General features: G+C 39.8%; 1 protein-coding gene across 1 annotated transcript in view; it reads left to right on the forward strand.

Moving 5' to 3' along the window:
- The first annotated feature begins 287 nt into the window (after positions 1–287).
- CD58 (CD58 molecule) overlaps positions 288–14465 on the forward strand; it is an 86483-nt gene continuing 72305 nt past the window's right edge. Inside the window, exons 1-2 of the mRNA XM_027866744.1 lie at positions 288–526; positions 710–840. Of these exons, the coding sequence (XP_027722545.1) occupies positions 762–840 (79 nt within the window). The 5' untranslated portion in view covers positions 288–526; positions 710–761. The remainder of the gene's footprint in view (positions 527–709; positions 841–14465) is intronic.

Raw genomic sequence — 14465 nt, forward strand, 5'->3', positions numbered from 1 at the left:
AATTCGAAACTCTTCAGGGGTTAATTAGGGTGGGATTTCAAGGAATCCACTGACTCAGAAGACTTGTCCAAGGCAACTCAAGAGCTAGTCTAGCTTAGTTTAGGATGTGCTTCCTTCTGACAGATACCCATCCATAAAGTAAAAGCAGCTCCCCTCCAGGTCCCCCCTCCCCCCGCGCCCCCGTAATTTTAATAAAGAAACGCTGGCTGAAGCTTATCAGCTGTTCTCCGGCCCACTCTGACGTCGGCAAGCCCCGCCTACTTGCAGTCCTGCTTTCTTCTCGGCCTCTCCTGCCTCTCGGTCGCTGCTCGCGTACGCTGCTCCCGGGGGTCGGTGGAACCTGCAGTCCTCTGATCAGGCAGTCGCCACCCAAACTGCGTATCAGTGTTCACCAAAGGTGCACTCTAAAAAGGAGTTTGCGCGGCTATAGAAAGAGCCAGAGACGCACCTAATTTTAACCACATACCAAAACTGGGGTATATCGAAAAGATGCAATGGAACTCTCCGCCCCGTAAGTTCTGCAAAGGTGAGTTGCGGGGACGCCGAGGAAGTAAGGAAAGTAAAAGGGGGGGGGCAACCCCGCACTTGAAGAAGACGTTGGAGCTTCCTGGGTCGGGGTGAAAAAAAAAGGGAAGGGGAAAGGAGTATACTGGGACTGCCCCTTAAGGCGAAGAAAGCGGGGAGTTAATTTCTTTTGGCTACTTTTCAGACCCTCCAGCTACCTCTACCAGAGCGCGCATCTGACCCTGTTGTCGTTAGAGATGTGTGGCTCTATGGCGACAGAATTTTATGGCACGAAGATCCTACTGGGATTTGCACTGGGACTGATCACCTTTTTCAGTAAGTGAAAGGCCTGGCCTTGCTTTGCGGGCGGCCACAGCCCGTAGGGACTACGGTTAGATCACGCGTTTGGGAAAGCCTGTGCATATCACCGCACTGCCCTGAACCAAACGGGGAGGGTGGAGTGGGAAGGCACCCGGCAGAGATAAACAGACGGGCAAAGAGTAGGGGAAATTGTTTGTAAGGAGTTACTCAGCGATCGAGCTGCCGAACAAGGATCTGCTGCTGAAAGATCCAGAACAGAGTTGGGCTAAATCCTACGAAAAATACCAAATTGGTGGTTTGCTCTTGGAGCTCCCTTGATGCCTCCCAGTTCGTTCCCCACCCTTTCTGCCTCTCTCGCCTTCGACAAAAAAAAAAAAAAAAACCAAACACAGCGAAGTCAACAAAGTCTCCTCCCCTTCTTCCTCCCCTTCCTCTCCCCCCCTCTCTACTGTCAGAACTTTCTTCTAAAATCTGAAGTAAGGAAACTGTGGAGAGAAGTTTCTGGGCACTTGACCTTGACCAAGCAGCAGAAGATGCTGTTTGGGGGACAGGCCCAGCATGTCCTCAGCCGCCCAGATGATAAAACCTTACCAAAAACTGAGAGGTTCTTATGCTCTCTCCCTCCCCTTTCACCCCTCTCTTCCTTTCAAAACTGGGCAGCAATTTTAGAAAGCTTTAAGGAATCTTTCCTTTCTGACCCTGTTCAGGAGCAGCCTACAGCCCATTGTCAAATGAAGTTGCTACTTTGTGGGATAAGACAGGGAAAACCAAGAGACAAGGTGGCTTAGGAGCCACTAGGATTTCTTGGGTGGACTTAACTTCCTTCCTTCCCCCCCCATCTCTTGTTTCTTTGATGTCCTAGTTCAGAAACTCAAAGTCTACCTCTTATTATTTAATAAATGCTTGGAACATTGAGATAGTCACTCCCCCTTCACTTTTTACACCTTCCAATCCAGCCTTATTAGAGATGACAGCTTAATCTTCCTAAAACATGTTACTCTCCAGTTAGAAAATCTTCTGTGGCTCCCCACAGCCAACAGAAAAAAAAAAATAGCATATGTGTTAGGCAGTGTGCCAATCACTTTACACTTATCTCATTTGATCCTCCCAACAGTCCTGGGAGGTAGGTGCTGTTATTATCCCCATTTAACAGATGAGGAAACTGAGGCAAATAGTGACTTGTCCAGAATCACACAGCTAGTAAGTGTCTGAGGCTGGATTTGAACTTGGGAGTTTGAAACTCATGTTTCTCATAGTGAAGGGCCTATCTTAGACATTATCTTTGCCATAGCAACTAACACTGTGCTCAGTATAGAATAAATCTTAGGAGCCTAGGATTTTCAAGGTAAAGGGAGATTTTAGACTTGCTGAAGGTCAAGAAGCTGGTAGGTACCACAGGACCTGAGTTCAAATTATGTTTCTGTCAATCTGCTGTGAACTTGGAAAAGTCATTTAGTTTCTCTAGGCCACAGTTTCCTCATCAGTACAATGAAGGGGTTGGAGGAGGTGGTCTCTGAAGTTCTTTTAACTCTCAATCTATGGCCTGTGATCTGTGATCCCCCTGGGTAAAGAAGAACTCAAAATTTCCAGACTCAGTGTACAGAACTCTTACCACTGTACAACATCCCATAGAGGGGCAAGGTAGAATAAACTAGCGATAAGGTCCCTTCCATATTTTGGGGGGGGAGTGGAGCAGGGGGATGCAATGTTATGTGCCTTGCCCAGGGTCCCACAGCTAGTAAATGTCAGGGGCCAGATTTGAACTTGGGTCTTCCTGACTCCAAGGCTTGGTGCTCTATCCACTGCACCACCTAGCTATCCTGGGGTGGGGAAACAAACAAAAAACAGCTCAAAAGTAGATTTCTAAAATTTAGGAAGTTCCTTATGTTAATTTAACATTTACCTCCCAGCAGCCTGTTCTTTGGAACAACAGAGCACAAAAGTGTCCTCTTTCCATGAAAAACCTTGAGAATATTTGAAGACAGATCCCTTACCCATTGTCTTTACCAAGTAGAACATGCCAAGGGAAGCGTGTTTTTGTCATTTCTTGTGCGATAGGGTTTCATCGTCACTGTAGCTGTCATGTCTAGCATGGTCTCATTGTCTTTTGTGTGAAATATAGAACCAAAGGGAACTCAGTTTTCCAGATGTGGGCTGACTAACCCTCAGTACAGTGGGATGATTGTTTGTTGGAATAAGAGCTCTATACATTTATTAATCTGGTCCGAGACTGCCCGAGCCTTTTTTTTTTTTAAAGCAACTTCACCATGCTCCCACTGAGTTTATGGCTTTTTTTGGGGGGGGAGTGGGGTTAAGTAACTTGCCTGGGGTCACGTGGCTAGTAAATGTCTGAGGTCAGATTTGAATTGGGGTCCTCCTGACTCCAGTGCCAGTTGTTCTGTCCAGTTTGTGACCTTTTAAAATTCTCAGATCCTTTTCAAATGAACGTTTCTTAAACCACGTGTTTCTCATCTTGTACGGTTTTTTAAAAATTCATTAAAATGCAGACACTTTTATTTCTCTCTGTTAAATTTCATCTTGTCCACCTATTGAAATAAGGCAGCATAAATAATTGATACAATGCTCTTCTTGAAGTCAGGAACATCTAGGTTTGAGTTCTGCCCTTGGATACTTACTAGCTGTGTGACTTTGTGCAATTCACTAAACCTCTCTGTTTCTCAGTCTCCTCGTCTGTAAAATGAGGAAGTTGGAGTTGATAACCTTTCAAAGGTTCCTTCCAGCTCTAAATCTAATGAATCCTGACCTGTTACCCAGTCTACCATACCCACCTCCCACCTCAGCAAATACCTTATTAACCAATCAACCAGTAAGCATTCAGTGATCACATACCATGGCTGTATCTTCATCTAAGTCATTGATAGTAAGTGTTGAACAGGAATTGGCATGTGGAGCATTAAAGTATTCATCAAGACGTTCCCTTCTGCTAGCTCTGAATCCTGCTAATGACTCTTACCAGATACACTTTTTTTATGAGTCCAGCCATATCTTGAGTGCCAGGTGCCTCACTGATAGTCACCTGGAATGTGATATTTTCCTGGAAGAGGTACTCTAATGAAAGTTATAGATTTTAATGAGCATTTTAAATAGATTTGTGAGGCACCTGGGTTATTTTTGACTGGTTTTTTTTTTTTTTTTTCGAGAAACTGATTCAAGAATGGCTTTATTGCTCGGTTTTTTTGGTAAATTTTCTTATTGTGATCTTTCTGCTTTTTTGTGTAGTAAAATAAAGGTAAGAACAACTTACTCTGGAAGCTTAAATTGTTTTGCAAGACGTCTGTTATCGCTCAGTCTTTTTCAGTCATGCATGACTCTTCATGATCCCATTTGGGGTTTTCTTGGCAAAGAATGTGGCTTAATGGACAGAAAATGGACCACAAAGGGAATGTCTTGATGCTAGAATGGTTTGCCATTTCCTTCTCCAATTTATTTGACTGATGCAGGACACTGAGCAAATAAGGATAAGTAACTTGCCCAAGATCGCACAGCTAGTAAATGTAGGAGGCCAGATTTGAACTCGTGACGATGAGCCTTCCTGACTCTGGGTCTGGCTTTGTATCCACTGAGCCACCCAGCTGCCCAAGCATTCTTTACTAAAGTAATGATTTTAAATGCATAAAATAAAATATACAGCATTACAAAGGAAACTAATTATATTTTTAAAAGTTATCAAAATATTTTTAAAAAACAAGTTCATGGATTTCTGGTTAGGAACTTCTTCTAAATCTAAATGAATATTGTCCATCAAAATGATCTCCAGAGAACAAAAAAGTTACTGGAAACTTCTCTTTTGGAATCATCTTCAGAACCACTTTTGACTTTAGGAAGAAGTTTTAATGAATTTTTAGCAAGCTGACCCAGACCCCTACTTCATACTTCCTCCTCCCCCCTTCCTTCCCTCTTCTACTTTTTGTCTTAATTAGTTCAGCCCCTTCTGCTTCTTCTAGGGTCTCATTAATTGAGAATCCAAAGAAAGAATTTTGAGAATTGAGAATCCTCCCTGGAGTAGTTCTAGGCTGAAACTGAGAGAACCAGGGGAAAGTAGAGAGAGAGAGAAAGAGAGCGAGCTGTTACATGTGACTGTGAGACGGGTGGCAAGTGGCAGGGGCCTGATAATTGTGTGCTGCCTTTTGGAAAGGAGGAATTCGTGATAATTGTTATCACAGGCTGCCTATACACTCTGCTGGAGTCATTTCTGTCACCAGTTCAGTTCAAACTAAGAGGCATTCATTCATTCATTTATCTGTGTACTATTATCTAGCCCTGACAGACCTGTACTAGTTCCTGGCACGTAAATGTGTACTGTGAGCCAGGAACTGTTACTAAGTACTTCACCAATATCTCACTGGAGTAGTTAGGTGCTCTTACCCCATTTTACAGATGAGGAAACTGAAGCAGCCAGAGGTTAAGTGACTTGCTCAGGGTCATACAACTAGTGTCTGAAGTTTAGATTTGAGTCTTCCTGACTCCAGGCTCAGCCTCTGTCTACTTTGATACCTACCTGCCTTATCTAGTAAACCCTCAGAGCTTACTAATAAAGGCTTAAGAAGTGCTGGTTAGGGGCAGCTAGGTGGCGCAGTGAATAGAGCTTTGGCCTTGGAGTCAGAAGGACCTGAGTTCAAATCCAGCCTCAGACTCCTAACACTTACTAGCTGTGTAACCATGGGCAAGTCACTTAACCCCAATTGCCTCACCAAAAAGAAAAAGAAAGAAAAAAAAAGAAATGCTGGTTGACTAGCCTAGCTAGAGGGCGTTTAATAAGGGACCAACCCAGCAATATGCACCATGACTATAACCATGTAAACGGAAAAATTACCCTCAGGGACCACAGAAAGATCTGAATGCTGTGTAATTGTAATTGTCCAGCTGGATCCCAGAGAAAAAAGGGGAAAATGTGTCTACTTCTCTGCTTTGCAGAGGTGGGGGACTCCGGATGTAGAATATTGCACGTGCTCTCAAACTCTGCTGATCTGTTGAAGAGTTGTGTTGAACCGTTCTTCCTCCTCCACACCCCCTATTTTTAAAAATTCTACGTGATAAGAAATGGTTGAGTAGGAAGGTGGTTTTGTTCAGCCCTGTCAGCCGTGCCCAACTCTTCTTGACCCCGTTTGGGGTTTTCTGGACAAATACTGAAGTGGTTTGCCATTTCCTTCTTCAGCCCATTTTACAGATGAGGAAACCGAGGTGGAAAAGGTTAAGTAACTTGCCCAGAATGCTATAGCTAGTAAGTGTCTGAAGCCAAATTTGAACTCAGGTCTTCCTGATTCCAGGTCTGGTGCTCTGTCCACTGTGTCACTTAGTTTGCTAGGAAGGTAAAAGAGGGCTATATTTGATATATTTGAAAATGATGATGTAAAAACAAAAGGAAAAAGATGACCAAAATGAACCAACCCAAATCTTGCCCTGAAGATGTTTATAGTTTACCTGGGAGTGGAGGGATATCATTTAATACAATAAATTTTTATTGAGGAGTAGTGTGGTACGGTGGAGTCAAGGAATCTGGAGTCAAATCTGGCCTCTTTATTATATAGGTGACCTTGGCTAAGTCTTTAAAGCTTTCTAGGCCTCTTTCCTCATCTGTAAAATAGGATTGGACTTGAGGATTTCTAAGAGCCACTCCCATTTTAGGTTTATTGTTTTCTTAAGTTTCCTCTATGTTCAAGACACTGGGGATGTAATTTTTAAAAGCGGGAAATAATATCCCTGGAATTTTTTTTAACAGATACTTCATTTGATCCTCACAACCTTTGAGGTATTATTATTATTTCCATTTTACATTTGAGGAAACTGAGGCACACAGGGGTTAAGTGAGTTGCCCAGCGTCCGAATTTAGATTTGAACTCAAGTCTTCCTGTGTCCAGCACTCTATCCACTCTACCACTTAGAGGTTGGCTTCAGTCGATTATAAAATATCAGAGCTCTATCAGGGCATAGATATTAACCTTGGCACCTTCTCTCTGAAATTATCTCCAATTCATTCTGTTTATGTCTTGTTCCTAGAGTCAGGAAGTTCTGAGTTCTAACCCAGCCTCAGATATTTACTAGCTATGTGACCCTGGGTAAGTCACTAAACCATGCAAAAGTAGTTGTTTGTGCATTTTTCTCCCTAGACTGAGAGCTGGGACTTTTTTGTACCTTACTTTGCATTTCCAGCACTCCGAATGGTGCCTGGCCCATAGTAGGTGCTAGATGAATGCTTGTTGATTTGACTTGACTCAGAGTCTAAAAGGCAAAGTCCCTTGATAATTACCTGTTGACTTGACTTGATACCTAAGTGGCCACCTCTGCTGGAAATTCCAGTGTACCGCTACAATGACCGTTTACAGATGGTGCCAAGCCAACTCAAGTATTGTAAATTGAAAGCCAAAAAAAGCAATAAATAGAACTACTAACAGTAGAGCTAAACTGATAAAAATATGCCCAACTTCCTCAGTGCCTTTCTACTGTGTTATTAGAAGGCCCTAGGGTGTGGTTTTCTTTCTAACTGGGGCACTCTTCCTGATGACTCAGAGGAGGTTGTATTTGAGGTATTCGGTGGGGTAGGAGAGAAAACCGTCAACAGCATGGCAAGGGGTGAAGGGGGGGAGTGAAACCTGGATCGCCTGGGGAGACCCAGAGGTAGTGAACTCTTAAAAATGAGGAGTACAGGGCCCCATGGTAGGCACTGGACCGTTGGTTCTGGGACTGGGGCAGAGGAGGACAGAAGGGCAGCAGCAAAACAGGAAGATGAAAACAAAGCAATGAGCACAGTGACCTGAAGAAACTTTTTTTTTTCCTATCACTATAAGTCCCTTTTAAAATTTTTTTGGTAAATAGTATTTTATTTTTTTGTCCAAGCTAAGCCTATTACAGTCATTGCACAACATGGCTGTTACTATGTACAATGTTCTTCTGGTTCTGCTCATTTCACTTTGCAAATCAGTTCATGTGAGTCTTTCCAGGTTTTTCTGAAGTCCGCCTGGTCATCATTCCTCATAGCACAATCGTATTCCATTAAATTCATTTGCCACAACTTGTTCAGCCATTCCCCAGTTGATGGGTATTCCTTCAATTTTCAATTCTCTGCCACCACAAAAAGAGCTGCTATAAATATTTTTGTATATGTAGGTCCTTTTCCCTTTTTTATGATATCTTTGGGATACAGACCTGATATTGGTATTGCTGGATCAAAGGGTATGCACAGTTTGATTGCCCTCTGGGCATAGTTCCAAATTGCTCTTTAGAATGCTTAGATCAGTTTACAACTCCACCAATTTTCCCACTTCTTCTCTAACATTTGTCATTTTCCTTTTCTGTCATATTAGCCAGCCTGATAGGAGTGAGGTGGTTTTAATTTGTATTTCTCTAATCAATAGTGATTTAGAGCATTTTTTCATATGACTATAGATAGCTTTAATTTCTTCATCTGAAAACTGCCTATTCATGTCCTTTGACCATTTGTAAATTGGGGAATGACTTGTATTCTTACAAATTTGACTCCGTTCTCAATACATTTGAAAAACAAAGCCTTTAATAGAGATACTTGATGTAAAAATTGTTTCCCAGCTTTCTGCTTTGCTTTTAATCTTGGTTGCATTGGTTTTTGTTTGTGTAAAACCTTTTTAATTTAATGTAATCAAAATTATCCATTTTGCACTTTATAACTTTCTCGATCTCCTGTTGATCATAAATTCTTCCTCTCTCTGTAGATCTGGCAGGTAAACTATTCCTTGCTCTCTGAATTTGCTTATGGTATCACCCTTTGTGTCTAAATCATGTACCCATTTTGACCTTATCTCAGTATACAGTATGAGATGTTGGTTTGTGCTTGGTTTCTACCATACCATTTTCCAGTTTTCTCAGCAGTTTTTGTCAAATAGTGAGTTCTTATCCCAGAAGCTGGAGTCTTTGGGTTTATCAAACAGGAGATTACCATAGTCATTTACTACTGTGTTTTGTGTACCTAATCTATTGCACTGATCCACCACTCTGTTTCTTAGCTGGTACTAAATAGTTTTGATAATTACTGCTTTATAGTATAGTTTTAGAACTGGTATGGCTAGGCCACCTTCCTTTAAATTTTTTTTCATTAATTCCCTTGTTATTCTTACCTTTTGTTCTTCCAGATGAATTTTATTATTTTTTCTAGCTTTATAGAATAATATTTTTGTAGTTCGGTATGGCACTGAATAAGTAAATTTAGATACAATTGTTATTTCTATTATTTTAGCTCGGTCTATCTATGAGAAATTGATAGTTTTCTTGTTGTTTAGATCTGACTTTATTTGTGTGAAAAGTGTTTTGTAATTCTGTTCATATAGTTTTGGGGTTTGTCTTGGCAAGTAGACTCCCAAATATTTTATATTGTCTATTGTTATTTTAAATGGAATTTCTCTTTCTATTTCTTGCTGCTGGGCTTTGATGGTAATGTATAGACATGCTGATGATTTATGTAGATTTATTTTTTATCTTGAAGCTTTGCTGAAGTTGTTAATTATTTCAAGTAGTTTTTTAGTTGATTCTTTAGAATTCTCCAAGTATGCCATCAAAGAGTGATAGTGTGGTTTCCATATTGCCTATTCTAATTCTTTGAATTTTTCCTTCTCTAATTGCTAAAGCTAACTTTCCTAGTATACTATTGAATAATAATGATGATAATGGACATCCTTGTTTCACCCTTGATCTTATTATTGGGAAGTCTTCCAACTTATCTCCACTACAGATAATGATTTCTAATGATTTTAAATAGGTACTACTTATTATTTTAAGGAAAGCTCTATTTATTCCTACACTCTCTAGTGTGGGTTTTTTGTTGTTTTTTTTTTTTAGGCAATTGGGTTAAGTAATTTGCCCAGGGTCACACAACTAGTAAGTGTCAAGTGTTTGGTCTGAGGCTGGATTTGAACTCAGGTCCTCCTGACTCTTAAGACCAGAGCCCTATCCACTGTACCACCTAGCTGCCCTCTCTAGTGTTTTTTAATAGAAATGGGTACTGTATTTTGTTAAAAGCTGCTTCTTTATCTATTGAGATAATCATATGATTTCTTTGATCTTGTTATTGATAATGGTCAATTAAGCTGATAGTTTTTCTAATATTGAACTAGCTGTACGTTCCTGGCATAAATCCCACCTGGTCATAGTGTATGATCCTGGTGATAAATTGCTATAATCTCTTTGTTAATATTTTACTTAAAATTTTTGCATCAGTATTCATTAGGGAAATTGGTCTATAATTTTATTTCTGTTTTGTCTCTTCCTGATTTAGGTATCAGTATCATATTTGTGCCGTAAAAGGAATTTGATAGGATTCATTTTCGCCAATTTTTTCAAACACTTTGTATACTATTGTAATTAATTATTCTTTAAATGTTAGGTAGAATTCACTTGTAAATCCATCTGGCCCTGAATGTTTTTTTAGGGAGTTCATTGATGGCTTGTTCAATTTGTTTTTCTAAAATGGGGTTATTTAAGTATTTTATTTCCTCTTTTAACCTGAGCAATTTATATTTTTGTAAATATTCATGCATTTCACTTAGATTGACAAATTTATTGGTGTACAGGTGGGCAAAATAGCTCCTAATTATTGTTTTAATTTGCTCTTCATTGGTGGTGAATTCACCCTTTTCATTTTTGATACTGATAATTTGATTTTCTTCCTTTTTTTAAACCAAATTAATCCAAAGGTTTTTCTGTTTTATTGTTTTTTTCCCCCATAAAACCAGCTCTTGGTTTTATTTACTAGTTCAATAGTTTTCTTACTTTCAGAATTTCTAATTTGGTGTTTGGGGATTTTTAATTTGTTCTTTTTCTAGTTTTTTAGATTGAATGCCCAGTTCATTGATTTGCTCTTTCTCTATTTTATTCATGTAAGCATTTAGAGATAGAAAATTTCCCCAAACTACTACTTTGGCTGCATCCCATAAATTTTGGTATGTTGTCTCATTATTGTCATTCTCTGATGAAATTATTGATTGTTTCTGTGATTTGTTGTTTGATCCACTTATTCTTTAGGATTAGATTATTTAGTTTCCATTTAACTTTTGATCTGTCTTTCATGTAATTTTTATTGCATCATGATCTGAAAAGGATGCATTTAATATTTCTGTCTTTCTGCATTTGCTTGTGAGGTTTTTAGGCCCTCATACATGGTCAATTTTTATATAGGTGCCATATACCACAGAGAAAAGGCTATATTCCTTTCTATCCCCATTCGATTTTCTCCAGAGACCTATCATATCTAACTTTTCTAAAATTCTATTCACCTCATTAACTTCTTTCTTGTTTATTTTGTAGTTATATTTATTGACTTTTGAGAGGGGGAGGTTGAGGTCCTCCACTAGTATAGTTTTGCTTTTTATTTCTTCCTGAAGTCACTTAACTTCTCTAAGAATCTGGATGCTATACCACTTAGTGTATATGTGTTTAGTATTGATATTACTTCATTGTCTATGATACCTTTTAACAAGATGTAGTTTCCTTTCTTATCTCTTTTAATTAGATCTATTTTTGCATTTGTTTTGTCTGAGATCAGAATTGTTATCCCTGCTTTTTAAAAATTTGCAGCTGAAGCACACTATATTCTGCTCCAGCCTTTTACCTTTACTCTGTGTGTGTGTGTGTGTGTATGTGTGTATGTGTCTGCTTCGAGTGTGTTTCTTGTAAACAACATATTGTAGGATTCTGGTTTTTAATACATTCTGCTATCCACTTCCATTTTATGGCAGAATTCATCCCATTCACAGTTATGATTACTAACTGTATATTTCCTTCCATCCTGTTTTCTCCCATTGATACTTTTCTCTCTCTCCTCTTTCACCCTGCCCCACCTCACCAGTATTTTGCTTCTGACCACTGAATCCCTCATCTGCCCTCCCTTCTATCAATCCCCTCTTTTCTTTTCTTTTCTTCTTCTCTTTCTACTTCCCTTTCATTATCCAACTGAATGTGTATATTATTCCTTCTCTGAGCCAAATCCAATGAGAGCAAAGTTCAAACAATGCTCACCCCCTCCCTTCTTTCCCTCTACTGTAATAGGTCTTTCATACCCCTTTATGTGATATAATTTACCCCATTCTGCCTCCCCCCTTCTTCTTCTCCCAGTACAATCCTTTTTTCACCCATTAATTAATCGTTTTTATCATCACATCAAAGTTAGCTTATATCCGTCCACACCCTATGTCTAAGTATCATCTTTCTAACTGCTATAATAGAGATATAGTTCTTAAGCATTACATTACAAGTTTCATCTTCCCATGGAGGGATGCAAACAGGTTGACCTTATTGAATATTGTGCTTTTTTCTTTCCTGTTTACCTTTTTATACTTTTCTTGATTCTTGTATTTGAAGATGAGCTTTTCTGTTCAGCTCTGGTCTTTTCATCAGGAAAGTTCGAAAGTCCCCTATTTCCTTTAACATCCATCTTTTCCCCTGAAAGATTATGCTCGATTTTGCTGGGCAGTTGATTCTTGTAATCCAAGCTCTTTTCCTTCTAGAATATCATATTCGAAGTCCTCTGATCCTTTAATTTAGAAGCTGCTAAATCCTGTGTAATTTTGATTGTAGCTTCTTAATATATGAATTGTTTATTTCTGGCTGCTTGCAGTATTTTCACCTTGACCTTTTAGTTCTGGAATTTGGCAACAGTATTCCTTGGAGTTTTCATTTTGGGATCTCTTTCAGAAGGTTGTCAGTGGATTCTTTCAATGACCTTCTTATCTTCTAGTTCTAGGATATCAGGCCAGTGTTCCTTGATAATTTCTTGAAAGATGCTGTCCAGACTCTTTTTTTGATCACAGCTTTCAGGTAGTCCACTAATTCTTAAATTATCTTTCCTGGATCCTTTTTCAGGTCAGTTATTTTTCCAGTGAGGCATTTTACATTTTTTCTATTTTTTCATTCTTTTGATTGACTGATTCTTGATGTCTCATAAAGTCATTATCTTCCATTTGCCCAGTTCTAATTTTTAAGGAATCATTTTCTTCAGTGAGCTTTTGTGCCTCCTTTTCCATTTGACCAATTCTACTTTTAAAGGCGTTGTTTTCTTCAATTTTTGTGCTTCCTTTTTTAAGCTATTGACTCTTTCTTACATACTTCTCATTTCTGTTCTCAATTTTTCTTTTACCTCTCTTACTTGAATTTTAAAATCCTTTTTGAGCTCTTCCAAGATGACTTTTTGGGCTTGAGACCAATTCATATTCCACTTTGAGGCTTTACACGTAGGCATTTTGACACTGTTGTCCTCTTCTGAGTTTGTGTTTTGATCTTACCTGTCACTATAGTATCTTTCTATGGTGAAGGCTCTTTTTTGGTTTTGCTTATTTTTAAAAATTGAGCTCTGCTCCTGGAGTACAGGCGGGACTGTCCCAAGCTTCTTGCCCCGGTGGCCAGGGGCCTGGTCACTGGCTTTCTGTGCTGGGGCCTCTGGGGTTGGCAGCTTGCCCACTGTACTAGGGTGACCCAGCTGGCCTGTTGTGCCCTGGGCTCTGGAGCTAGCAGTTTGCCTACTGAGCTGGGGCTGGAGGCCTCGCAATTGGCCTGCTGTGCCACTGGCCTGCTGAACCAGGACCATGGGGCCTCTGTTGCTGATCTGTGCTGTGGCCAAGACCCTCCTTCTGGCTTTCCCAGACACTGTCTGCACTGTACTGTGCTCCCCTTTTATCCAAGTGAAACAGACCTTTCCTGAAATCCTTCTAAATTACCCTGGGCTGGAAAGTTGTTTCACTCCATCTTTTTATGGATTCTGTCGTTCCAGAATTCTTTTAGAGGCTTAATTTAATGTTGTTTCCAAGGGAAATTGGGGAAAGTTCAGACAACTTCCTGGCTTCCCTCTGCCATCTTGGCTCCACCCCTCTATAAATCCCTTACTATAACTTTATTGGGAAGTTCTTTCTTATGTTGAAGCAAAATAGGCTTCCTGGTAGTTTCCACTCATTAATTAGTGCTAGTTCTGCTTTCTAGAACCACCCAAACCATATTTAGTCCCTCTTCAGCACTTCAGATATGTGAAGACACTTATTATGTGTCTCTCCTGCCTCCTTTCCTTCCCCGCTCTCATCTTTTCTTCACTCTAAATATCCCCACATCATTCAATTATCTTTCATCAAGAATGGCTTCAAGAGCCATCACCATACTGGTTGGCTTCCTCTGGTTGCTGTCTAATATGCCAACCTTGGTCCTGGTTAAAGTGTGGTGCACAGACCAGGACGCAATACTCCCAGTGTGATCTGGCCAGATTAGGGTAAAATGAGATCATTTTCTCTTTTAATCTGGACACTGGATAACTAGGTGGCAGTGGACAGAACACTGGGCCTTGAGTCATAAAGACCCAAATTCAGATCTGGCCTCAGACACTTTTACTAGGTATGTGACCTTGGCCAAGTACTCACTTAACAGTCCTGTTTGCCTCAGTTTCCTCATCTGTAAAATGCTCACATGAGTACTTAGTATGTCTGGACATGCTAAGTGCTATCGACATGCTAGCTATTATATATCATTATCATCCATACAGGCTGACTGAAGTAGCTTTTTAGGTAGCCACTTTTCTCCCATGTTGCCTGACACTGAATTTTAGGTCAAATAAAGCCCCCAAGTCTTTTTCATGTGAACTGCTTTTGAACCATTGATCTGCTGTTTGGAAATTTCTT

This window comes from Vombatus ursinus, unplaced genomic scaffold (assembly GCF_900497805.2).
Source record: "Vombatus ursinus unplaced genomic scaffold, bare-nosed wombat genome assembly UNPS02014782.1, whole genome shotgun sequence".
NCBI classification, from domain to species: Eukaryota; Metazoa; Chordata; class Mammalia; order Diprotodontia; family Vombatidae; genus Vombatus; species Vombatus ursinus.